This window comes from Cheilinus undulatus, linkage group 14 (genome assembly GCF_018320785.1).
Source record: "Cheilinus undulatus linkage group 14, ASM1832078v1, whole genome shotgun sequence".
NCBI classification, from domain to species: domain Eukaryota; kingdom Metazoa; phylum Chordata; class Actinopteri; order Labriformes; family Labridae; genus Cheilinus; species Cheilinus undulatus.
In genome coordinates this window covers 41,309,498-41,337,259 of record NC_054878.1, presented here as the reverse complement: position 1 = coordinate 41,337,259, position 27,762 = coordinate 41,309,498, and the positions used below count along the sequence as shown (strand labels likewise).

General features: G+C 38.3%; 1 protein-coding gene and 1 long non-coding RNA gene across 2 annotated transcripts in view; one reads left to right on the top strand and one right to left on the bottom strand.

Annotated features, from left to right (window-relative positions):
* LOC121521721 overlaps positions 1 to 27,112 on the top strand; it is a 40,623-nt gene extending 13,511 nt beyond the window's left edge. Inside the window, exon 4 of the long non-coding RNA XR_005992882.1 lies at positions 26,844 to 27,112. This is a non-coding gene — a long non-coding RNA (uncharacterized LOC121521721). The remainder of the gene's footprint in view (positions 1 to 26,843) is intronic.
* On the bottom strand, positions 348 to 27,578 carry LOC121521716 (apolipoprotein(a)-like). The gene is made up of 17 exons (XM_041805860.1): positions 27,449 to 27,578; positions 25,645 to 25,780; positions 25,430 to 25,533; positions 24,897 to 25,026; positions 24,664 to 24,782; positions 22,259 to 22,421; positions 19,661 to 19,779; positions 19,369 to 19,489; positions 19,166 to 19,284; positions 16,451 to 16,613; positions 15,281 to 15,399; positions 10,111 to 10,231; positions 9,880 to 9,998; positions 8,616 to 8,778; positions 3,852 to 3,970; positions 2,876 to 3,038; positions 348 to 1,720 (listed from the first exon to the last, which is right to left on the bottom strand). Exons 1-17 carry the CDS (start codon positions 27,495 to 27,497, stop codon positions 1,597 to 1,599), a joined length of 2,151 nt encoding a protein of 716 aa, XP_041661794.1. The 5' UTR covers positions 27,498 to 27,578; the 3' UTR covers positions 348 to 1,596.
* Between the last annotated feature and the right edge of the window lie 184 nt (positions 27,579 to 27,762).

Genomic DNA, 27,762 nt, shown 5'->3' with positions numbered 1-27,762 from the left:
CGAACAAACAATTCACCATACCGGCTTCTTCAGCGGTCAAAAACTTCCAGGCGGAACACCTGACCGGACAAAGATTGGTTCCTCTTTATAAAGTGGCGCTCATTGGCTCCTACACTTAGGTAAATCCACCTTTGCTTGTTTTGATATCATGGGTAATCTGCAAAAGCAGCGTAGACTGTATAATCTTATGGCTGTTGGGAATGGTATGAAGGAGAAAGTAGTTATGTCTTATCCCTCCCCCCTCCCAGCCCTGTCCACAACACTCACAAGGCATTTGTGTTTTTGAACTCCCAAAGTGGATGCACCTCAGTGGACACTATGGTGTTTACTTGCTCTTTTTTTACTTACTTTTTTTTTTTTCTTTTTTGGTTAGATTTCAGATTTCCTACTACCAGCCACTTTGTTAGCTCACTGGAAGACATTCTGGACGGATACATACATACACCAGAAAACCCATGAAGCAACAGCTACTATAAGTGCCATCACTGAAAAAACATGTTTCAATGATAAATGTAAAGATATAAAGTTTTTGGAAGGATATGAGCATTTATTTTAAATTCAGTCATAACAATTTTCTCTTTTTAAAACCAGCAAGGAAAAATACACTAAAATGACTTACAGCTCCTTAAAACAGAAGTAATAGGACTAGTTGAACTGAAGTCAAGGATGAGATAATGTAAGGCCTTGGAAGTCAACAGAGCTGTGATGATATTGACATTGACACTGACAGCTCCACATTCAGACACAAAACAAAAGCAACCTGCAGGTAGCTGACAATCTTCAGAAGTGTTGGTGCTTGATGATGATTACAGGGATATGGTTTGTGAGGTGGAGATAGTGGATCAAATGTGCTAGTCATGCTGCTATTTGCTGCTGTAGTCAATTGCAAGTTTTAGGTCTAAACTATACTTACCTGTATTGATATCAGTATCTATCAGCTAAAAGGAATTTGTAAATATCAGCATATCATGCATCCCTAGTCAAAACTGACAGTACAGTAATACAACATAGTACAAGCTTCATGATCTAATGTGAGCCTTATTTCATTTTAATTTCATAGATGTAAACAATGCAATGAAAACTGTAAGAGAGAACATTTATTTGTATTTGACTCTGGGTCATGACTAATATTTATAGAGTGATGTAAAGGAACAAATCTTGGTTCTTTCAAACAGTAAGTCATGATGGTAACTTGATAAGAAGGTAACAATAAAGTTACAAAGTTCATAATAAGCCTGCAGTCTAAATTTGGTTTTACTCTAACATTATGCTTACACTTTATGCAATGTGGTGCTGCATAGTTCAACTCAACAAGCTTGATGTTTTTTTTTTTTTGTTTGTTTTTTTGTTTTTTTGGGCCTTTTCATGCCTTTATTTGATAGAGGAAGGACAGTGGATAGACTTTGAAACAGGGAAGAGAGTGGGGAGAGACATGCGGTAAAGGGCCACAGGCCGAATTCGAACCCGGGCCGCCCGCGTACATGGGTAGCGCCTTAAACCACTCGACCATCTGCACTCCCAAGCTTGATGTTTTTTTTTTTTAATTTTGTCTATCTATTCTTAAACACCCACTTGAAGTCTGTTATTTGCTGTCTGTTATTTTGAGCTGAAGCATTTCTTCAAGTTGCAGTATTCCCACGTGGTTTCATCATCATCTATAGTGTAACACCATGGAGCCTTATCACCATCAGGGTTCCTACACAGATTCTCCCTGAGGTCACTGTTGAGAGAGGAAATCAGGAGTTACGGGTCAAAAAATTCAATTTAAAAAATTAAGTGAAAGGAGTTGATACAATATTCACTTTATTTTCAAACTAATTACACCCTGAAAACTAAAAAAAAAATGCATTGTTTTGTATTACAGCTAAAGATTCTATGTTTATACAACAGAATATGATTTAAATTTTTTTTAACAATTTCTTTTAATCTAACTAATTCACATGGCACAGCTCTCAACTTTGATATTATGTCTAATAAACTGATAAAGTGTTGGATAGCCCATGTTCACTTAAGGAAAAGTTTACGGAAATAACTTCAGTTTTTAACCAAATATAAATCATGTCACTTTGAAAGGCTGCTTTATTTAATATGCGATAAATGTTGGTGGACTTCATGACTTTTTAGGCTTCCCCTATAAAGTAGTGTTAATTGTACATGGTGGGACTATATTTAAGGTTAAAACATAGTCATTAGATGCCTTGTAATCTTATATATTATTTTACCTTATGGTTGATTTGCTGAAATTTATGGTCTTAATTTAAGGTAAGAGTAAAGAATGGATTGGGTTGAGATAATATTTGTTAACTGATGCTTGTAAGCCTTGCTTTTTCTTGTGTCTTTATTAAAGTACCGTTACTACTCCAAACATTTCTATAAACATATTTAATCAGCTGAGGATCTGTACTGACGGTGTGAACAACATTAAGATGTAGTTGTTAAAAAAACGCCACTTTTCAGCTAGAATAAAGCTGTTTACTGCTTATACCCTTGTTGCCTGGTCAGTTGTGGAAATTTTGGTTGTCACATTGTCACAACAGAAACAAAGCAGCAAACCTCTCGGTGTAGTCAAGCACAGCCATGTCTGTTGACAACTGAAATGCTGGTTGTGGAATATGGCAGCCCCTCTCCTCTCACATCTTGTGGGCACTTGCATACACAGGATTTGACGAGCAATTGGAATGAGTGATTTGCACAAATTTTAAAAAATGAATACGTAAACTCACGACTCACAACAACTGTTGACCACTTACCAAGTTGTTCTGGTGGACTGGTACTGGTGTCTGTGGAATCTCAAACTGTTTTGGGGTTTACCATACCAAACCATGCTTGATCAAACTGGACCACCTGATAGAAATGCAGCTAAACTGATACTCACGCATGGGGGTCCTTCTCTGGAGTATACAGATAGTCAGAAGACCTCGAGGCACTCCAGAATGTACATGTTTTTCCACTGATGGTCTCTGATTTTGTGCCCCGATATGTGGAACCGTCCCCCTCATAGCAGTCTTCCTTCTCTGATGAACTGGCTACTTTCAACACTTCAGCAGGAAGAAAGAAAAACTATAGCTCAGTCATTGATGCATTTTTACACACAGTTGGAGGAATACCGCTGTTAAATGATCAACCCTCACTCATTAATTTAATCATTACATCTAAGTACACATTTGTTATTATTGCTGTTATGGTTAGTTTTGTTGTTATTGTTGTTTTAATATAGAAAACCTGTTTGGATAATTAGCAGGTCTGCAACTTGAGAATAAGTCTATTATTGGTATCATTACTCTTACACTATACATAAATGACGGCACTAGAATATAAAGTTTTACATTCATGCATAAAATACTAGTGTTAATCGATTTAATGGAATAAATTTGTCTTTATAAAATAATAATGCCCTTTTAAACAGTAATGAACCTCCCACCACTAGAGGTTGCTGTAGCTTCAGTTAATGGCACTGCCTTCCTCTCTGTCATGTAAATATGAGAATCTCAGCGGTGGCTTAGTGGTTAGCATGTAATAGGAAGACCGCAGCGACAGTTTTCTAAAGTAGTAAATGGAAATAAAGCGGAGTTGAACTCACATATGACTACTGACCCGAAGTGAAAGAGGCCAAATATCAAAGCATGATATTAATCTGCAAAAAGGAACAAAGGTGGGTGATGCTAGCTTGTAATGCTAGCCACACTGTAGAGAGAATATCAGGCCAATATCACACCTGCTGACACAATGACCCTGTGAGGAATTTGTTTTCTAGGGGTTTTCTCCTCTTCAGAGTAGTCGATCAAACGAAATGTAAATGAGCGTTTAGCCGAATAGGGAAAAAGACACTTGGAAACATCCTTATCTCATACCTGGTTCAGGTTCACAGCTCGTCACATTGCAGTATTCCCAGCGAGTCTCAGGGTCGGTGGTGTAACACCATGGCCTCTTCGCTTTGTCAGGATTACGACAGTAGTTGTTTTCTAGGCCTCTGACAAGCAAAACAGAACCAGTGATGAATGCAGGTAAAAAATGCTAAACATAACTTGCTTAGAATGATGTTCATGGTTTTATTTAGTGTTAATCAGTAGATTAGCCTTTACTTTCAGTTGCAACCCATTCTGACTGACATCACTCATGTCAATGTCAAAAAACAAGAACTTTACAACAGTTACTTTTTCCTTTTTTATTTTAACTAGTACTTTTCTGTACTAAACAAATTTCATCAAAAACTAAGAATCCACAGACTTCGGTTTGTACGTTTTTTTTTTTCACTTTTTCCACATATGGAATATAAATCTCTTGACAAACCATCAACTCTGACATTTCAATCAACTTAACAATAATTCTGCTCACTCGTGTCAAACCAGGCAAGTTTCCCTTTTAAAACTAGAGTGCATTCCTCAAAGGAATATTAAGAAACTAAAAGCATGTTGCTAATTTTTCTGCAGATAAAACACACCAGTGATAACTTGTAGGGTGTTTCCACCAAGCGGTCTGGTTCAGTTCAGTACAGCACGCATTTTTTTGCGTTTCCATAAAGCTAAAGTTGGAAAGGGTCCCAAAGAAAAAAAGAGTACCTGGATGCAGCCGAGGACCTCCACTTCACACTGGAAGTTGGAAAATCAATGCCATATTTCATCTTCAAATACCGGAAATCACTTGAACTGAATGCCTTCTTCATTGCTTTCTTCATGTGTTGCTGCCATATTAATAGAGGCAAGTCACCCACATAAGGAAATACAAGTAGAAGAAAAAGATGCAAGTTTTGGGGTTAATAAGCACAGTGATAACATTAAATTAATTTTAATGAATCGACTTATGATCGCAATTCATATATCACTGTGCACAGACATAATATGCAACAGGAGAATGGTTGGCTGGCTGGACATCGCTGCCATGTTGCCAGAGGCAAGTCTGCTACGTCATTCAATACACTAAACAAGGATTGTGCAAGTTTTTCGGAATAATAACTCAATCATAAATTGATTTATTCAAATTAATGTTATGTAATTGCTTTGCTTGTTGGTCTGAAAAGTCACATATTTTTTGTGTACTTGTATTTCCTTATGTGGCGAACTTGCCTCTATTAATACCGCTGCAACACACCGAGAAAACAACGTAGAAGACGTTCAGTTCAAGTGACTTACAGTATTAGAAGATGAGATACATCTGACTTCTGGCATGAAATGGAGGTCTTCGGCTGCATCCAGGTCCCTCTCCAAAAAAATGACTCATTCCTTCCCACTTTTTCCCGCCCTTTAGAAGGGGTCCCAATCTTCACTATCAGTCCCAAAAAGGTGGAGCTGTAAATAATAGTGGGTTGCACTGACGTCACGTCAGCGTGCGACACGACTGCTCGACTCTGGGCTGCAGAACATGGTGGTCTTCCCTGTGAAGAGTGGGCGAAAACAGGAGAAAAACAGACTAATATCTGAGTAAATCAGGGATATTTAGACTCGACAGAGATCCACACTGTTTCCTAGTCTGTGGATATTGATATGTGGCCATGTGTTTACTGACATTTATCTGGACCTGATTTTAAGTACACAAAGCAGAGCTTGAAGGCATGAATCAGCCTGCTTTGTCCGTGATGAATGTGAAACTGGATTAATGTAGAAATTATGTGAATACGAAGCTTAAGATCAGTTGATTCTCTGTATTGTAGCTAGTTATGTATCTATTCCTTACTTTTGGTAACATGTAAAAAGATCGCTCTTTGGTTGTTTAATGTGCTTGTAAAACTTTTCGTAAAACTTTTGTGACAAATTTTCATGGTGCAGCTCTAAACTTTTATATTATGTTGTATAAACTATCTGGAATGCCCTCTCCGGGTTAGGAATGAGACCCTGCCCCAAGTGGAGGAGTTCAAGTATCTCGGGGTCTTGTTCACAAGTGAGGGAAGAATGGAGCGAGAGATCGACAGGCGGATCGGCGCGGCGTCTGCGGTGATGCGGTCTCTGCACCGGTCCGTCGTGGTGAAGAAAGAGCTGAGTCGAAAAGTGAAGCTCTCGATTTACCGGTTGATCTACGTTCCCATCCTCACCTATGGTCCTGAGCTGTGGGTCGTGACCGAAAGAACAAGATCACGGATACAGGCAGCTGAAATGAGTTTCCTTCGCAGGGTGTCTGGGCTCTCCCTTAGAGATAGGGTGAGAAGCTTGGCCATTCGGGAGAGACTTGCTCCTCTGCGTTGAGAGGAGCTAGATGAGGTGGCTCGGGCATCTGGTCCGGATGCATCCTGGACGCCTCCCGGGTGAGGTGTTCCAGGCAAGTCCCACTGGGAGGAGACCCCGGGGAAGACCTAGGACACGCTGGAGAGACTATGTCGCTCGGCTGGCCTGGGAACGCCTTGGGATCCCCCCGGAAGAGCTGGACGAAGTGGCTGGGGAGAGGGAAGTCTGGGTCTCCCTGCTTAGGCTGCTGCCCCCGCGACCTGATCTCAGATAAGCGGAAGAAGATGGATGGAGATGGATGTATAACCATTATAGGCAAGCTATATTTACAACCAGGGTCCAAAACTAACACTCACCACTTACGGGTAGATTTTGTCACTGGCTGGTAAATTTTTAAGACCACTCGCCACTCTGTAGAGTTACTTTTTTTACCAGCGAAAAAAATCATTTTTTGTTACTGGAGAACGATACTGGTATCGGCTGGTTTCCTGGCAGAGTAATGTGTATTTCAGGCCAAGATGATCTTTGGTCATGTAGGTGGGTCAGTCATGACGTCGTTCACAGCGCGCCGAGGGGGACAGCTGGTTGTTATTGTAGCCATACCTCCTTGCTGTGTTGTCAACTTAGCGACTTTGTCGCTATGTTAGTGAGTTTTCATTCCCCTTTAGCGACTAGCGATTAGCAACAAATCTAGCGACTTTTTCTGGTGTTACTGGAGACCTTTGAAGACTCTGACATTAAAGCATGTATTGTTGTAGCGCCTCTTGAGCAGCAGTAGCTACCGTGGGCCCCTCCCCATCCCAAAGCACTGAAAGGCAGTCCACTCCTCGCGCGTCAGTCCCTCTTAGCTGCGGTTAGAGCAGGAGATGCTCACGCCTCCATGTCCAGACTACAGATTAACTGCGCTGTGAAGGCGCCTAGACAGTTTTTCCTGTTGTCTCTTTTTGGTCCATTTAGATTGTTAATGAAGACTATTAAAAAAAAAAAAAAAAAAAGATTTAATGTAGGCTCTTAAGTGGACCATAAGGTTTAAAACTAAACCAAATGTAAGAAAACTAAACTTCGAAGAAAAATAGAATAATAAATAAATGATAAACCAAAAATAAAATTTAAAGTAACTCTGCCAGAGTATCTCTTGAGTCATTTTGCCTAGCCCAGATAAAGGAGGGTTGGAATTGTGATGTTATGAAAACAAGAATCGACAGAAGCTAGTTCATTTGTGGTTCTACACGTAAACAGGGTCTTTTTACTCACTTTTTGTCTCTTTAAGCATACATTATTGCTAGTATTAGTGCATGCTATTAAAATACTGATTGAGAATCGCATACAAGACCCAAATAACGTGTTAAATAATACTGATTGCAAATTACAACACTTCAAAGCAATTTTTATTTGGTTGGCTGGTAAAATATCTGCCTGGCTGGTAAAAAAAAAAATCACTTACAAGCCAGGCTTGCTGGTAAGTGAAAAAGTTAGTTTTGGACCCTGTTTACAACTCAAAACATTACTGTAAACATATATCATCAGCAGAGGGTCTTTACTGACCGTGGTTAACATAATTGAGATGATGTTGAAAGTTTTCAGCTGAAATAAAGCTGTTTACTGTTTATTCCCTACTGATTTCTGTCACTGATCCTTTCCACAAGTCAGCGGCTGGAACAGCTGACTGGCACTGTATGTGACTTCATATTCATAGTCTATACAGCCCGCCCATCAAGTGAGGGTACAAGTATCTGTGAAAACGCAAACTATTTTGGTGTACCGAACCATACCAAACTGTACTCAATCAAACCAGACCATCTGATGGAAACAGGGCTATGCTGTCACACTTAATAAATGAAAAGGTTTGTGGGACAGCTGTGGGTTTTTTTTAGTGCACAAGGTACAACTGAAAGAGTGTTTTTTTCCCACAAGAAATCAAAATATGCACTAAAATAAGTCATATTAAAGTCGACAAACTGTTAAGTGCACCCTTAATATAAAATAATGCGGTTGTTTGTGGTGAAACCTCTGTTACTGATGTTGATCAGAGTTGTGTGGAAACCACATCAAACAATGCAGGCAGGGATATGTCTAAGAAGCAGCAGTGGATCAGGAGACTGTCAGACTGTTTTTGCCTTTAATAGCTTTGCCTTTTGGCTTTGGCTTTTCATCTTGGTGCTAATGCTGGTGCAAACTGCTGTTTCATATTCTGTTAATAGTCTGTAATATGGGATTTATAGGATCATTGTGTTAAAACCAAATGTATTGCAGTCAGCTTATTTCACTTTTGTCATTTGTCATTTCAGTATTGATGTAGTTCAGCAGAAGTAAAAAAGGATGCAATCAGGAATAAAAATAAACAAGTTAGATAAATAAAAAGAACAGTCTGTGACCGATAAGGTTTGCATTGTAACTTAGATTATAGGAAAAAGTTAAAAGATTATAGGGAATCTTTTTTCCTGTTTCAGTGACTCTCACTTGCAGCGGTAGTAGCCCGGCATACGGTTATGTTTGTGGGGCGTCTGATCAGACCATCTCTGGCACGTTTTTCCGGACTGTGTCACAGCTATCTTGCCTCTGTAAGCTTGACCAATACCTGTTGCGCAGGTTAACTCTGGGATGATGGTAGGAGGTTCAGTTTCTGAGGAGAGAAGATGAAATTAAATCCTTTTTTTTTTTTTTCAACTCTGAGAGCAAACAAGTGAAGAGGAAGCAGAGAATTCATGACACCATATTTTTCTCATTAGGGCTCAAGCACTTCTATATTTACTTTCATCCCAATTGATTAGCAGTTTTGGAGTCTTAAATATGCCTGAAAACTGATCAGATTTGGAGTGTCCATGAGACTTGTTAAAAAAAGAAAAGATATTTTCAGAGGTTTTGTGTTTGAAGATTGCAAAATGGCTCAATAGGTCCCCCTTGAAATTTTCAAAATGGGCTCCCCATTGTCATTCTGTCAAGTATAACAATGGGTAAGCTTATGCAGCTTGATGAACTCTACAAATAGTCTCTTGGACCTACATCCTAACTCCAAAAGGAAATATGCCATTTTGAATAAATTGGCAAATGTGTGTTTTTTATACTTTTCCCATGGGTCCTTACTGGATTAACTCCTCCTAAGGTGTTCCAGTTCAGCTTAAACTTGGATTATTCCTAGTAGAGCCCTTGATGAAAAAATATTATTTTGTTGGTGAACAAAACTTAGATGGTGTGGCTGTGGTGAGCCCTCAAATTTTGGATGTGGCTTGTCAGTGAACTTCAGTAATGGTATCTTGACTTGCCGTGAAATTAAACTCTTGTACCTTAGCATGAATCATAATACATCATCGTATCTTGTCTAAATTTCACACGATAGAATGGTACGGACCTATAACCATTTCCATTTGCCATTTTTAAGAAGTCATAGCACCATCTATGAGTAACAGGAATTTTCTACTTCTCTATTTATACCTATAGTTCCCATCAACTCTAGCACAAATTTACGATCCTAAGGTGTTCATCAATCAGCATGATGATATCCATAACACTACCACCAACACAGGGGCCATGGAGACTTTTTATTCACCTTGAGATATATGAAATAGTTTTTTTCAGGAGTTCAGAAAATATGTGCCGCCATGAAACCTGATGAAAAAATCTCACTGCCTCCAGGAAATGATTGATTTGAAATATGCTGGTGGGCGTAGCTAAATGTCTAAATGGTAATAGAATATTTTATGTGCAAATATGTTAGAGGACTTACTGCAGCGGGGTATGGAGCAGTAGTCCCATCGTTTGTTTGGGTTGGTGGTGTAACACCAGGGCCGTGGGTCACCACTTGGGTTTCTGCAGTAGTTTTCCTGAAGAATTCTTTTCCAACCACTAGAGATTGTGTTAAGGGAAAATGGAATTAACTGTATTTTTTCCAAAAATATTTTGATGATTGTTTAACAGCACTTGTTTGTTAAATTGATGTTCTGTTTGGTGGACTTACGCATTAGGGTTGTAGCTATGTTTATGTGGCTCCTGAGAGAACCAACTTTGGCAGGTGTAGCCATTTTCTGTGGTGGAGATTTTTCCTCTGTAGTTCTCTCCGATGCACTCCAAACACTCCTCTTTAGGGGTAAAAAGCACAAATAATCAGCAATTTATTGAAATTTTAAAAATCACAGTGTTTCCTAGGGTAATCATCTGTGTAGTGTTTTAGCATGAGAGCAGTAGTCTGTGAAAGAAAGTAAATCAAGGATGCTGGATTCTCCATTCTCTGGAAATCAGCAATGTATAAACAGACAAAAATCTGTTCCTAATTATAAAAAAGTTGGTCCCATCTAGAGCTGAGCGATATGGCCTAAAATTTATATCACGTTTAGGGCTGTGCGATTATGGCAAAAATCAAAATCATGATTAATTTAACTTTTTACCTCGATTATGATTAATGAACGATTATTCCACCCCCAACCTCCGACTCTGTTTGTTCTGTAAACATTTGTATGATTTTAAAGCAAACAACGAAAAGAACAGGCACAGATTAACAATTTGTGGTTATTTATTGAAGTATTTGAAATTAAAACACAAATCAGCTAAAATGAAAATATTTTTTAAAAAGTCAAATTTTTCCAAAAAAAGGGGAAAAAATTTTGAAATAATTGACAAGGCAATTTTACGTCAGTTAGAGGCTCTAAATGTCAGTTTCGATTATTTTTCAATTAATTGCCCAGCTCTAATCACAGTATATCTTTGCTATATCCTGATACATGATATATATCGCAATATTTTTAAATATCCTCTAAGCAGCTGTATAATGTTTAATTCAGCCCTAAATGACGCCAGTTTGGTGATTAAAATAGACTGATCTATTGGATTTTTAATAAAATTGTATGCAGAAAGGGTAAACATCAATATAAAGTCAAATTTAGTGTACTGTTTTATTTTGAAAAGGACTTCATTCAATCTTTTGAATGTTTACTATTGCTGATTATAAAATGATTATTTTCCTCTTTAAGGGTGAAGCAAACCCACTGAAACTCACCAATCGTGCATGTAGCCGAAGGCCAAAACCCTGCAGTCTAGTCCACCATTCAGGCTCACAGCTTTGATAAAATGCCGCTTTCCACATTATTAAGCAAATTTTATTTTTCTCTTATTTTCCAAAATATTAATGCAAATGACAGTCAGAGTATTTTTCAAGTCATCAGCCTTTAGAGCATAATTCCAATGTTTTTGAACAAACTTCATGATGATAAACGTTATTTTTAAAAATATAAAAACCTCAAAATGCACTGTTCCATATTATTAAGCAGGCCACAGGTTTCAAGCAATGTGGGAAAGAAAAAACATCTCTCTGCTGCCAAAAAGTGTCAAATAGTGTAATGCCTTGGACAAGGAATGAAAATATTAGATATTTCACGAAAATTAATCGTGATCAACGTATTGTGAAGAAATTTGTGGCTGATTCAGAGCACAGATGGGTTTGTGCAGATAAAGGCATAATTGAGAAGATTTCTGCCAGATAAATTTGTCAGATTAAGAGAGCAGCTGTCAAAATGCCATTACAAAGCAGCAAACAGGTATTTGAAGCTGCTGGTGCATCTGGAGTTCCACCAACCTCAAGGTGTAGGATTCTCCAGAGGCTTGCAGTCGTGTATAAACCTACTATTCGGCCGCCCTATCCAATGCTCACAAGCAGAAATGGTTGCAGTGGGCCCAGAAATACACGAAGACTAATTTTTGAACAGTCTTTTTACTGATGAGTGCCGTGCAACCCTGGATGGTCCAGATGGAGGAGTAGTGGATGGTTGGTGGATGGCCACCATGTACCAATAAGGCTGTGATGTCAGCAAGGAGGTGGCAGAGTCATATTCTGGGCCGGATTCATGAGGACAGAGCTGGTAGGCCCCTTTAGGGTCCCTGAAGTAGGGCTGGGTGATATATAGAGTATACTCGATGTATCTTGGCTTTTGCCAAATGACAATATTGCGAATATCTGAGTATAAATTATGTGGAAGTTTTGAGCTGTCAGCATGCATTTCTTTTTTTTTTTTTTTAAGATTTATTTTTGGGCTTTTTGTGCCTTTATTAGATAGAGAAGGATAGTGGATAGAGTCAGAAACAGGGTCAAGAGTGGGGGTGAGACATGAAAGGGCCTCAGGCCGGATTCGAACCCAGGCCGCCCGCATACATGGGGAGCACCTTTAACCACTAGGCCACCTGCTCCCCCGTCAGCGTGCATTTCTCGCTGGAGTTTTGCTTCTCCCATTGTCCCTGAACGTGTCTCTCACAGCAGAGAGCTCTGCCTCTCCCCCGCCCATCCAGAAAACTCCTGCACATGCGTGTTTTGGTATCAGTGGCAGTAGAAGCATGGAAAGGTAAACAGAGCAGCGTGGCTAGTTAGTAGCTAGCTGCCTTTTGAGACGTATAACGAGAAAGTGCTGGATCTGCAGCGTTGAGCAGCCATTCAACTTTGAAAGGGAGGAGGTCTAACTCACATGATATTCGGTAAAATATGCCACAAGATGACTCCAAGATAATGGCGGCAGTAACACAACACGTCGCTTAAGACATGAGCCCAGTGTTGGTGAAAAGCCAGGATTTAAAAATCTCATAAAGACACTTAACCCAGAATATGAGATTTGCCTTGGCGCAAGCATTTTGCTGAAAAATTCCTGCCAGAATTGTACAGGTCAGAGAGAAGATGGCCCAGCAGCGGACAGATGTGATTCACATTTCCACAACAGTAAGAGACGTAACTCAGCCTCACAGTTCAAAACACAGACAACGAGTAGTTAAAATGTTCCTGCCGCCAGACAAGCTTTTCCCCCCATGAACATACAGGAGAGTTTCTTGAATAAGGTCTAAAGACAATCTCATGTCATGAACTTGTCAGAAACTGGTCCAGCATTTAGCACAGATAATGGACTAATATAATCACAGCTGTGAGCCTGAATGGAGGACCAGACTGCAGGGTTTCAACCATTGGCTGCATGCAGGATTGGTGAGTTTTGTGAATGTTTGCTTCACTCTTAATGAGGGAAATAATCATTTTATAATCAGAAATGTAAACATAACAGAAAACACTTCAGGACTTTCCATACACTGTAAAAGACAGAGTGTTTCATGATTTATGTATTTTGGATTTATTAGTAAAAGATTGAGTGAAGTCCTTTTCAAAATAAAACTGATAAATTTGACTTTATATTGTTTTACTTTCTGCACACAATTTTTATCAAAAATCCAATAGAACAGTCAATCACCAAACTAGTGTAATTTGGGGCCAAATTAAATACAACTGCTGAGAGGCCATTTCAAAATATTGTTATATATATCATGTATTGGGATATAGTAAAAATATATTGGGATATCAATTTTAGGCCATATCGCCCAGCTGTACCCTGAAGGTATGAAAAATGACCTCGGCAAAGTATATAGAGTTTCTGACTGATCACTTTCTTCCATGGTAAAAAAAGGAGAACAGTGCCTTCTGTAGCAAAATGTTCTTCATACATGACAATGCACCATCTCATGCTGCAAAGAATCCCTCTGTGTTATTGGCTGCTATGGGCATAAAAGGCGAGAAACTCATGGTGTGGCCCCCATCCTCCCCTGACCTCAACCCTATTGAGAACCTTTGTAGCATCCTCAAGCTAAAGATCTATGAGGGTGGGAGGCAGTTCACATCAAAACAGCAGCTCTGGGAGGATATTCTGGCATCCTGCAAAGAAATTCATGCAGAAACTCTCCAAAAACTCACAAGTTCAATGGATGCAAGAATAGCGAAGGTGATATCAAAGAAGTGGTCTTTATGTTAACATGTAACTTGGCCTGTTAAGATGTTTTTGATTGAAATAGCTTTTGATTTCAGTAAATATTACCTCCTAATGCTTCAAATTCAACAAATGACCATTTTCAGTTCTTTACAACCACAGAAATGTTTTGAAACTCTGTCGTGCTTAATAATGTGGAACAGTGCATTTTGGTGTTTTTATTAAAAAAAAAAAAGTTTATCATCATGAAGTTTGTTCAAAAACATTGGAATTATGCTCTAATGGCTGATGACTTGAAAAATACTCTGACTGTCATTTGCATTAATATTTTGGAAAATAACAGAAAAAAAAGTCTTTGCTTAATAATGTGGAAGCAGTGTATTAGTCCGTTATCTGTGCTGATGAACGCTGGACCAGTTTCTGACAAGTACATGACATGAGAGCGTCCTTAGACCTTATTCAAGTAGCTCTCCTGTGTGATCATGGGGGGGGAATGTGATCCACTTCTCCATAGTTGTGGAGAAGTGGATCACATTTTTCCGCTGCTGACCCATCTTCTTTCTGACATGTTTAACTCTGGCAGAGAATTTTCAGAAAAATTTTTGCGCCTAGGCAGATCACGTATTCTGGGTGGAGTGTCTTTATGAGGTTTTTAAATCCTAGCCTTTCAGCATCTCTGGGCTCATGTCTTTAGTGACATGTTGATACTGCTATCTCTGCATCATCTTGCGGCATATTCTAATGATTACCGCGTTTAGTTCGACCGCTTCCTTTTTAAAGCTGAACCAATGCCAGATGAAAGACCCAGTGCTGTTTCTCAACGCTGCTAGCTCACCACTAACTCGCCTCACTGCTCTGTTTACTTCCTTCACTCCCCAATACTTCTCTCTCCTTCACTGATACAAAACCACGCATGTGCGTAGGAGAGTTTTCTGGATGGATGGGAGAGTGAGCGCTCTGCTGAGGGAGACATGTGTTCAGGGACAATGGGAGAAGCGAAACTCCAGCAAGAAATGCACGTTGACAGCTCAGAACATCCACATAATTTATACTCGATGTTTGGGATATAGTAATTCAAACATTGTGCGTGGCAAAATCTGTGATACATCGAGTATACTCGATATATCGCTCAGCCCTAGTCCCAACCAAGAAATTGGAGAGTAAAATGGGCTATTAATGGGCGATTAATCTGATGGGAGTTGCACAGCTCAGTAGACCAAGTAGAAGCCACTCCATCCAAACAACCGAGACTTGATTTTAAATCACCGCCAGCTGCAGAGTCTGGAAGCACTAAACTGACTGATAGCAAGGTATGTTGTTAAAGACATGCTTCTGATATAAGTTGTAGAGTCTACTGCCTTCAGAGAAATAATGGGAAAAAAACAGATAAGACACTGGTCATACCTGGGTCAGGTCCACAGCTCGTCACATTGCAGTACTCCCAGGAAGTCTGAGGGTCAGTGGTGTGGCACCAAGGCTTCAGCTTATTGTCAGGATTACGACAATAGTTGTTTTCTAGGCCTCTGACAATCAGAAATACAGTAGAAGTTATGAATGCAGGTATAAATCAAAGATGAATGCAACCTGCATGGGACACCCCTGCTATAAATTATGTAATAAGTAAATGAGATAAGTTGCAATAAGAAATAAAAAATAAAATTCATTCAATAGTGTATTGATCTCTCCTCTTTCTGTTGTTTCCAGGGATTTTGTTTGGCTTGAATTTGTTAATCCTTTTATTGTCTGACCAAATTATATACATTTAATTCAAGAAGATTAGCATCTTCAAATATTCCTTATTGTTTTACTGCTAAACCATGTCTCTCCAGGATCAGTTCTGTTCAGTTCAGATTAACTTATTTATCCCCCAAAGGGCAATTCAGTTTACAGTTTACCCTGCCTTATTAAAGCAATCTGAACAATTGGGTAAACAAAAGCAAACAAATAAACAAATGCCAAAAAGTCAGCGGCATATAGACAACCACATTCACTTCAGTGCCAACAGATCAGCAGAAAGAAACATGAACTTGATAAATCCAATACATACAATAAATGCAATGCCAAAGATGCATTTAAAGAAGGACACACCTGAGACTCAAATTTAGCATGTACCACAGATCAACTTCAATTTACCTCTCAGCATGTAGCAGCCTGATAGCTGAAGGGATAAATGAGTTTGTGTATCTGTTCATTTTCCTTGGGGGTGTATGATAGCACCACCCAGAGGGCATTAGAGAAAAGTCAGAGAGAATGTGGCCAGGCTGATCTATTATTCTTCTGGCTTTCTGGGTCACAAGTGTCTTCCAGAGGAAGCTCAAGTCCTTCAGCTGGACTCCTATAATTTTGGAGCAGACTTTAACAGTCTGGTCAGTTGGCTTATTTAAGTTGAGTCACCATTGATGTAGTTTAACAAAAAGAGAAAAAAGGGAAGCGAACAGAAATGAAAATGTATTAACTAAATCAAAAGAATGGGCTGTGACCAAAACATTCTGCATAGTTACTTCTATTTCAGATGTAACTACATTGCTTCTTCTTTTAGGGAAAATCAATTTTTTGCTTTCCAGTGACTCTTACTTGCAGGGGTAGTTGTCCGGCGTGTGTTTGTGTTTGTGCGGCGTCTGAGCTGACCAACTCTGGCACTTTTTTCCAGACTCTGTCACATTTATTATGCCTCGGTAAGCTTGACCTTTACCTGTTGCACAGGTGAACTCTGGGGTGATGGGGTGAGGTTCAGTTGCTGAGCACAGAAGATGAGATAGGTTTTTAAATCAGACAGCAAACAAATGAAAAACAAGCATTCATAATACAACTTTTGTTTTAATTTTTATTTTGTAGTTTCCTTTCTCATATTATTTCACATGTACAGGCTAAAAAAAATTTATTTCCTAAAAAGAATAATTTTTTTTACTGTAATTCAATTTAAAAAAGTGAACCTTCCTTACATTCTAGATTTATGAGAAACAAAGGGAACATTTCAAGACTTTTTTTTCATCTCGATGATTACAGCTCACAAAAATCCACTCTCTCAAAATATTAGAATATAACAAAACTCCAACCATAAAAGAATTTATGATACAGAAATGTCGACCATCTGGGAAATCCTGTTCATACTGTACACTTAGTACTTTGTCAGTAGCGATGGGGATTGTTCATTTTTATTGATACTGATACACTTATCAATACTCTTAATCGATCTTAGTCTTTATTGATACTTTTCTATAGTTTGGTGGTAAGATAAAAGATGACAAATACAACAGAAGTGGTCGAAACTGAATAGTGCTTGAGGTAAAAAGTCATGATTTGGTATGTTAAATCTAGTTTATATCCCTCAAACACATTTCTCGTAATCACAACTGCATTTATTGAAGTTTCACGTCACAAACTAAATTTTCCTTTTTTATGTCACATTTGGATATATAACACATAGGACAGTTATCTAATTTATTGAGGTCACCTGAACACATCATATTTTCCGTCTTTGAACTCGTTAAGTCCACTAATTAACCTCAGTTCTGCCGATCTCACCATAGATCTCTATTTCAGTTATATCTTAAAATGACGTTATGTCACAGTTAGACATAAAGTGAGACTCCATAGCAGTATCGGTAAGCTAAAAGGTTATTGATTTTTGGGCATTTGAAAAATACAGATCTGTGTTTTGATCCCCATTCCCGTTGGTTAGGCTCTTTTTATCTGACTTAATGCATCAATGCAAGGTGGCATGGAGCCAGTCTGTCATGGCACTGAGGTATAGATACCTTTCACATACAGTTCTGATTCCCAGGTACTAGTACACAACGGTACCCATTTACAGTACTTTTTTGTTTGTGTATGTGAAAATTAAGGTTATTTCATTTATTTGAAAAATAAAAAAAAATTCCCAAAACTTCTGGATTTTAGATATCTATTACTCAATATCAAAACACTATAAAACATCCAATATATTGAAACAATTTCTAACGCTGTTTGTAATGCAACATCATCACAAGTGTTTTTACACTTGCATTACCCCAACATGAAAAAACCTAAACTACCATAACTTCCCAGTGTTTTTTCTTTATAATGCACAAATTAAAACCCTGCCCTACAAACTCCTATTCCTTTGATTTACCCTCTTGGAAAATGTGTGTTAGGGACCATGGAGGGAGAATAAGTGTAAACCTAACAAACAACAGAGGTTGGATTCAAAATAAATAAATAAAGGTTTAATATTTTACAAATTAAAGTATTACAGACTACAGATGAAAGTAAACAAACTACCTCTACCATGAGCTACATGCACTGAGCATCTTCTTTCCTTGTGCAGTTCTTTTCACCAACACTAACATGTCAACTTTCTTGGGTTAGAGCAAAGCCTGCTCTGTACTGATCAGTCATGTAGCTGTCCACGCAGAAAGCATAACCGAGCCTTAATCAAAAAAATGTCACGCACCTGAACCTTGCACACTAAATCTGTTGCATTCTAATTGTATTCAATGCGAAAATTCATACAGTGTGGCAAGTTGTTTCATACTGCGGTGAAAATAATTACTGAGGATGAGCCTGTGGCTCTGTCACTCCTTAAAAATCTTACTTGATCCATCCATCCATCCTGACAAAGAACTTCATATCTCCATAAAGCTTCTCAGCAGACAGAAGCATGAAGTGCTCTAAAATCTCCTAGAAGATGACTGAAAGCGTTGACTCTGGACTTGATTAAGCACAGTGGACTAACACTGATGGTGGAAATGGAAAACATCTTCCGCCACATTCTGTGAACTTGATTTCCATATGAAATGCTAAATTTAGTTTCATCTTTAAACAGGACTTTGGACCACTGAGTAGCGGTCCGGTTCTTTTTCTCTTCAGCCCAGGTGAGACACTGATGATTCTATCTGTGGTCCAAGACTGTCCTGACACAAGGATCAGGGCACTTGTAACCCATTTCCTTGACCTGTCTGTGTGTGGTAGCTCTTGATCTACTGACTCCAGCCTCAGTACACTCCTCGTTAAGCTCCCTTAAGTTCTTGAATCTGCTTTGTTTGACTGTCCTCTGAAGGCTATACCCATTCCTGTTGCTTGTGCTTTTTTTCTTACCACGCTTCCCCTCCCGTCAACTTTCTATGACTATGCTTTGATACGGCACTCTGTGAACAGCCTTCCCTTTCAGGATTGCCCTTATATGGATTACCATTCTTTTGGGGGTTGCCAGTGATTGTCTTCTGGGCCATAGTCAAGTCAGCAGTCTTCCTCATGATGGTGGGAGGCAGTAAAAGAACATTTTATAAGCAAATATTTTAGAGGACTTACTGCAGGGGGGTATGGAGCAGTAGTCCCATTGTTTGTTTGGGTTGGTGGTGTAACACCAGAGCCTGATGTCCCTGCATGGGTTTCTGCAGTAGTTCTCCTCGAGAAACTTATCTGGATGACTAGAGATAATGTTAAGAGACAGGTGAAATAATTATCCTGTATTTATTTGGAGAAGAAATTAAGTTGTTATTTAGTGGTCTTACTTCCTGAAGGTGTAGTTATGGCTGTGTGGCTGTTGTGAGTCCCAGCGCTGACAGGTGTAGCCATTCTCTGTGGTGGAGACTTTTCCTCTGTAGTTCTCACCAATGCACTCTACACATTCCTCTTTAAGGGAAGAAATACACACAAACAATCTTTTATTTATTCAATATGTGCACATCAAATAGATCTAACCAAGACATAAAATTGGTCAGTAGAGATTGCAAGAGTGACAACAAGGGAGAACAACACTACGGATGTTTTTATAGTTATCATTATCAATGATCTGTGTCATACCTGGGTCAGATCTGCAGCTTGTCACATTGCAGTACTCCCAGCGAGTCTGAGGGTCAGTGGTGTAACACCAGGGCTTTTTCTCATTGTCAGGATTTCGGCAGTAGTTGCCAACTAGGCCTCTGACAAGCAATGACACAGACGTAGTCATGAGTGCATGTAAATAAAAAAACAATGATAATTGTAACCTGCAATGGATTGTGGATTTAGCTTGAATTCTTTTTGATATTTTTCAATTATGAAGGAAAGATAGATATCAAATAAATGTAGTCTAAGTTTCCTCCTCACTCATTTTTCCAGATGCTGTGAGCATCTTCTGGCATTTTCTTGATCAAAATCATGTTAAACCGTGCTGATCCACTGAGATGCAATAACTACTAGAACAGTTTGTGGTTACATATATATTGGAGCATTGTGGCAGCAAGGCAGTAATCATTCAGAACAACTGCAGTGGCTACTAGTGGCTATGGTTGCTTTACAATTTAGTAGGGCTGGTAAATTAATCGAAAATTCGATTAAATTGCCATATGGCCTGCTGAAATTTTCTAATGGCAGAAGGTGCAATATTTCTCTAACATGAAATTTTTGTCAAGATAGCAGTTTGATTTTTTGTTTTTTGCAGCAGTGATGTGATGCAATACAGATCATGCAGTCATCAATGGGCAAATCATACTTTTTTCATGTTTTTATTGTTAGATATGAGAAAGACAAAAAAGTATAACTCCCTTCAATACATCAGTTCCTATCACATTTACAGTTTACTAGTCAAAATCATCAATCACAATTAGATATTTTTTCAAAATTGTTCAGCACTAGTTTTATCTAATATTGTGTTGTTTATAATATATAATGATTTATTGCTTGTGTTTGTTAGTAAAAAATACAATATAAGAAATTAAAGAAATAATAATTGCAATACTTCCATTTACTACTTTGGAAAACTGTCGTACTGCCGTCTTCCTACTATATGCTAACAGCCTAGTCACCACCGAGCTTCTCATTGTTTACTTCCTGTGAAGGGTCAGAGAGGAAGGCTGCAGCCATTAACTGAAGCTACAGTGGTCTCTAGTGGTGGGAGGTCCATTAAAGTGCATTATAGACAGGGATTTCAAGCCTGTTTTATGGATAATGTTGATATTAATTTTTTAGTAGTAGTTCAAATAAATTTGTTTGGAATACATTTAAATATACATACATTTAAATATATATATATATCGGAATCAGTATCAGTATTGGCACATCTTTATCAGAATTGGATTGGAACTGGAAAAAAGTGGATCGGTGCATCCCTACAATGGGGTGATTTATTCTGGCTATCAGGACATCGCCTGATATAGCAAGACATCAGACTTTGAGGCGCTGCAATGGCTGTACCTTCTAAAATTTGTGCACAAGTTAAATAACTTCTTTATTTTCGTTGCAACGGTCTCCTCTAGCAGCAAACCACATTTAAAGAGGATGTTTTAAGATTGACGAGTAAATCCTAAAAGGAATTAAAAGAAAAAAAAATGGTGCACCTTCTTTTGATTTGGTCCGAAAGCCTTTTTTTGGACCACCTGGCATCTTGAGTGTATACCAATTTCAAAATCTAAGGCTCAATGGGCTTCAGGAATGAATTTTTTAAAAACTGTGGGGGGACCACTAAGCCATTAAGCCACGCCTACCAATAAAATCTTTATCAATTATCTTTGCTTACCAGTGGAAATTTTCCTGTTGAGTTTCATGTCTGTATTACCATTTTTTCCCCTCTGATAATACAACTTCCTGTTTTTTTATGAACAAAATACCACAATAGCTGGAGAAAAGTCAAGGTTTTCATAGCGGGGCATAGAAAGGTCTTTGGATTTACCTGAACATATCTGAGAGGGAATTTAGTAACCACATGGCAATTTTGGGTAATAATACAGATGTAGTGGCGCTGTGACTGATTCAAAATTTTCAAATTTAGATGTGTCCAGGATCAGACTATAGCATAGCTCATAGAATTTATTCAAGATATGAACAATTACAGCCCAGTCAACAGTTAGAAATAAGCTGTCAAATTTGATATTTGCCATGCTGCCACATCTACACCCTCAGACTAAAACTCACCAGTTTTTCAACATATTAGGAGAAATACTTCAGAGAGTAACATCCTGATATTTCCTGTTGTGTTCGCGTCTAGACCCTCATCATATATAGAACGCCACAGACTGATTGGAGATTGGACCATGTACAACGGAGTTATAAAGCTACTTTATGTATTCATAAAAATCTGCAATTTTTTAGACTACCATGTGTTAGCCAAACTTCACACAGTTCAGATCAATGCCTAAGGACAAGTTATTTCTCGTAGGACCCAAGGAAATGGCAACATTTCACAGCTTTTTTCAAATGGTAGATTTGCTGTTGATATTTATACCATAACAAAACGAGGCTTTAAAAAATGGTTCAGGACACTAAATATGTGTACCAAAATTAAATTCCTCTATGTGAAGAGAGCTGCCTAAAACAAAAGAATAGGCTGTGACCAGAACATTCTGCATAGTAACCTATATTTCTAATGTCAAATTCGTTGCTTCTTTTATGAAATTTCCACATTTTTGTGTCAGTGGCTCTTACTTGCAAGGGTAGTTGTCTGGCGTTCGGTTGTGTTGGTGTGGTGTCTGAGCAGACCATCTCTGGCACATTTTTCCAGACTCTGTCTCAGCTATCGTGCCTCTGTAATTTACGCCTTTGCCTGATAGACAGGTGAACTCTGGGACGATGGAGGGAAGTCCAGGTGCTGAGCACAAGAGATTAGATTAGAGCCAACAAGTGAAGAAGAATAAGAGCAGTCATAACACAACATTTATTTTATTTTATATTGTAGTTTTCTTTCTCATTTTATGTCACGATAAATTCTTGTTTTATTATTCATTTTTTATGTATTTTTTTATTTCTGTCTTGAGCTTCCACAACTAGAGTCTAAGGACTGTGAAGGCTCAGGCCTTATTTGTCTAATTTTGATTGGGGGAAAAAAAATTAACTCGAAAATATTCAGAAGTTCCCTTTCCCTTTATTCTTTTACAACCAAGACAGGTGTCCTCACATTAACCTTTATCTTTAAATGAATTGAGTCTGACTGATAGAAATGTATGCAAGTGAAATGGTTAAATGGGAGGCAGTTATAGAATGTTTTATAGGCAAATACAGTGCTTAACAAATTTATTAGACCACCCAAAGTAAGGTTTATGCCACAGCTGCCCTAAATGAACAGCAATGGTAATTACCAAAATTGGCTAATTTTTAACACGGTTTTAGACTTAAAATGCAAAAATGCATTAGGAAAAATTATTAAATTTATTATTTTATATAATAAAAATAATAAATATTAATATATAATTTATATACAGTGCTTAACAAATTTATTAGACCACCCAAAGTAAGGTTTATGCCACAGCTGCCCTAAATTAACAGCAATGGTAATTACCAAAATCATTTTTTATATTTCTGCAATGGTTAATACACCAATTTGTAGAAGGTCTTTAACCGAAATGATATTTTTAATGCTAAAATATAATTAATATTGTTATCAATGAATTTTCAAATTTATTGATTTACAAAAAAACTGAAAAAAAAAAATAGTAAAACACATTAATATTTCTTGATTAATATGTCAAATGATAGTTATTTACTTACATTCCTGAACAGAAAAATTAGTTTTAGTGGTTGAATGTTGTACTTGATTAATTTCTGACTTCTCAGAGAAGCCCAGTCAGCCGGCTCAAATTTGGGTATAAAAAGGTGAATTCAGTTTGAAATTCTTCATTCCTGTTCAAAATGGTAAAACGTGGAGAGCTCACTGAAAATGAAAGAGTCTGCATTAAAGCACTTCATGATGCTGGATGGTCTCTGAGACAAATAGGGAAAGACATAAAGTGTTCTCACAGTGTGGTCAAGTATGCTTTGGAGTCAATTGCTGAGACTGGTACTTACAAAATGCGCCAAGGAAAGTTAACTGAAGCACATGTCAGACACCTCAAGATTTGAAGTACTAGAGACAGAGGGAAGACCACTGCTGATCTTCAGGCAGAGATGAATGCTTCTAGATCAGAGTCTGAGAAGGTCTCCAGAATGATCATAAGCGGACGACTGACGGAACAAGGCTTAAAGGGAAAAAATAGCTGCTAAGAAGCCATCATTGAGGCCTGCGAACATCCAGAAATGCCTCAGATTTGCCAGGGAGCATGAACACTGGACTGTTGATGACTGAAAGAAGGTACTCTGGACGGACGAGTCCAAGTTTGAACTCTTGGGTCAGCATCGTCGTGTTTATGTCCGCAGAAAAGCTGGAGAATGTTTTGATGCCAAATGCATTGCACCCACAGTGAAACACGGTGGAGATTCCATTATGGTATGGGGTTCCATTTGTCGATGCAGCGTGGGCAAATGAGTGAAAATGGATGGTATCATGAACAAGAACGTCTAGCACAACATCTTAGTGCATCATGTAATCCCTTCTGGACTGAATCTGATTGGTCGTGGTTTTGTATACCAACAAGAAAATGACCCCAAGCATACTTCAAAGCTGTGCGGAGACTATTTGAGCAAGAAAAAGGAATCTGGAGTACCGGAACTGATGGACTGGCCAAATCAAAGTCTGGATTTGAATCCTATTGAACAAATTTGGGATTTAGTAGATTAAAAGATCGATGGTACAAAAGTTTCATCTAAGTCTGTGGGAACAGCTAGAAATTATTTGGAACTCAATAACACAAGAGACTGTGGAAAAGTCCATAAAACAATGCCAGCAAGAATGCAAGCTGTTATCAAGGCCAAAGGAGGCCATACAAAATATGACGTTTTTTGGTTATTATGTGTGAAAAAGGACTATTTAGGTGTTTCAGTTTATTTGCCAAATAAATAACAATAACATTTTTGGTTTTAAACAAGTTTTTGAAAGATTTCTAAAGTAATTATGTTTTCTCATTTTTATGACAGGTGGTCTAATAAATTTGTTAAGCACTGTATGTTAGAGTACTTACTACAGCGGGGTATAGAGCAGTAGTCCCATCGTTTGGACGGGTCAGTGGTATAACACCAAGGTCGCGGGTCACCGCCTGGGTTTCTACAGTAGTTTTCCTGAAGATTCTTGTCCGGATGACTACAGATGTTGTTGAGGGAAAGCTGAATTAATTATCTTCCATCAATTTCAAGGAAAATACATACTTATAGGTTGTTAAATACTGCTTGTGGTTGTCTGCTGACGTGGTCTTACACGCTGGGGCTGTAGTCATGGTTGTGAGGCTCTTGGGAGTCCCAGTGCTGGCAGGTGTGACCATTCTCTGTGGTGGAGACTTTTCCTCTGTAGTTCTCACCAATGCACTCTATACATTCAACTATAGAGACTGGCGAACATTAAAAAAAAATGTTACTCAGTTTATGCACATCACACAAATGTAAGTTTTTGTGCTAGTATGACCCTCTTTGTGTGGCATATATCGAATTGTTAGGTTTAGAGGGCAGTTGCTCAAGGGCACTGGCAATTATCACCAGGAAAATATACATGCACTGCAAAAGATTCATGTCCTTGCATTTGTAGGAACTCTAGACCTTCAGCATGAGTCAGTCTTTTCTCTGCATTTGTTGTCAAATCATGACTGATCATTAACTTTAATTAAATGGAGGTTAAAAACAGTATGTTCAGTCTTGTAGACCTCTCCATTTGTTTAGAAATTAATATTTGACAAACAATATACTCACATTACAATGGTAACTAATACAACACAGAGAAAGGATAAATGAACTTGCCGACTTTTTCATAAAGAGCTATCCCTGCTTTATGAGGGCCAGCCCTTGCTTCAAATTGGGCTGTTGTCCAGCACTCTCGATCCTTTTTAACATACATAAAGGCACTGTGAACACACAGCAGGTAGAAGCTGAGTTAGAATGCTGACCTGCAAATGTAGAATTTGAATTGTGTCATTAATGAAAGCAAAGCTTAAAATTGAAAAGTACAGACATACCTGCATTTGAAGTTTATTTCAGCATCACATTCTGCAGCGCACTCAGCCGCAGAGTTTACAGTGTATCGTGTTCTTAGCATCAAGAGCATCCTTGCTCCACTGGTTTTGGTGTAGCCATCCACCTGATCTCCACCTACTGATATCAGAAACACAGATTTTATACGTTACGTATATTGTCTCATATACAGAAAAATACATGCTAATTGCATGAATAGGTGTAGCTCTCAAAAGGGTTCAGGCCTTATTGCTTCAAATCCTTCAATCCTCCAATTTTAATCTCAAACAGTAGATACAAAAAAATATTAAAGCGTAGTTAAAACAGGATAATGAGACATTAGAAAAACGGTATGTAATGCGGGAAAAGAATCTCAACAAATAAATTTACTTTCAATAAATAATGGAAAAAAATATTGAGGCCATGCACAGTAATGATAAGCTGCCATTTTCCTTCAACTTTCCACTTCACTTTGAGGGTTTGATTTTTCCTGGCATAGAGTCCCAATAGTAGACTGGTTTCCTGCCCATTTTCCCACCAATCACAAAACATCATTTTAGCATCAATCACAGTTATGGACAACATTCCAGTCCCATATATATATGTAGCAGAAATATCGCTATCACCCCCTAATGGCAGTTGCAGTTTAGGCGATTAGGACTGATCTCACTGCTAAAGGAAAAACATTATTTGTATTTTTAAAGAATAAAAAATTATTAAACAAAAATATGTAAATTGAACCAATATATTTTAGTTGTTGTGAAGTCTGGCCCCTTTAGCGTCTTAAAAGAAAAAAGGTGGCCCTTATACTAATGTAATTGATGACTCCTGTCCTACTGCCTTAAATTTCTCATGTATTATATTGAGTGTAGCTGGATAAACATGAGCCTTATCATAACAATATTTCTATTTGTCTTTATCATATTTATCTGCTTTTTGGAAATCATTACATTTATATTTTATTTTACATTTCACAAGGAAACTGCAACCTGTGAACACTTCTGTCAGTGTGAATGATGTTCTGCCAATGGAGGAGACAGGGCGGACCAAAGTTTCTGTGTGAAAACTTTGGTAAAAAAGATAAAGCTGTAATCTTGCCCAAGAGGCATAGCATGACTAAGGAAATCGGCATTAATAGCTTTTTTAAACAAGACTTGTATTCCCCTTCTTCCCATTTTTTCCACTTGCAAAATCCTGCAACCAGCTGTCTAGGACTTGATGGGCTGAATCACAGGAGACTTCAACAGACTGCTTCATTCAGCTGCAATGGTGTGGTTCAGACTTGTGCTACTGTCACCAAAGACATTGTAAAACCGTCTTGTTGCAGCACAAATCCTTGGTCTGATCTGGGCTTTACTTGCTCGTGTGTGTTTCAGATCTTAGACAAACAGTGCTGTGCTGTGGTGCAGACAAGAGACACAGCGATGTCTTCTGACCCTTAACGTTTATCACTTTGTAAACCTCTGTTTTCAAAAGGTGCTGTACAAATAAAGTTATTATTGTCTTTACATCCCCCATCGACCTTCGAACAATGATTCCATTTACTTCAGCAAACAACCCTTTGTAGCGTGCTGTCTGAACATTATTTTTTTGATAATTAAACTTGAATGGTATCTTTTGAGTGTTTTACAGCACATGTCATTTATACTTGTATAAATAGAAATAGTTTTATTCCCAGTACATGTCAAATGTTATAATGGCATACTTTCGCACTGAAGCCAGGTCTTTTCTGTTTTATTTTTCATATTCCAAAGCAAACACGCAGAAATATTCTGTAATCATCATAATAAAGATGTAATTTTATCTTACCAGTGCAGATCAGGGATCCTAGGAGGAAAGCTGCTTTGCAAACGTCCATGCTGAGACCCTACAGCTAGCAGGTTGCTGTCCTAGTTCCTCCTGGTACACTATTAAGCTCAATTTTATGTCAGGAAACAAGAGTGCTCAGTCATTAGTCAATCATCGGCCTGACAAGGACAGTATCGATGCAGGTTTTGTTTGTTTGATCCAGCTACTGCATGTTGCTCCATGTTGTACATGGCATGAGCCCAGAAAGTTCTTCCATAAAAAAACCTCATGAGGCTAAAAGTTGAAGTCAGATATGCCAGTCAATTTAGTATCAA

Bases quoted from the DNA above. Each gene is read 5' to 3' on its own strand.
- LOC121521716 (XM_041805860.1), bottom strand. From the start codon at position 27,497: ATGGACGTTTGCAAAGCAGCTTTCCTCCTAGGATCCCTGATCTGCACT. The intron at 22,422-24,663 runs GTAAGTACTCTA...TCTTGTGCTCAG, and splicing joins CTGCTCTATACCCCGCTGTA to CACCTGGACTTCCCTCCATC. The intron at 15,400-16,450 runs GTAAGAGTCACT...TCTGATTGTCAG, and splicing joins CCGGACAACTACCCCTGCAA to AGGCCTAGAAAACAACTATT.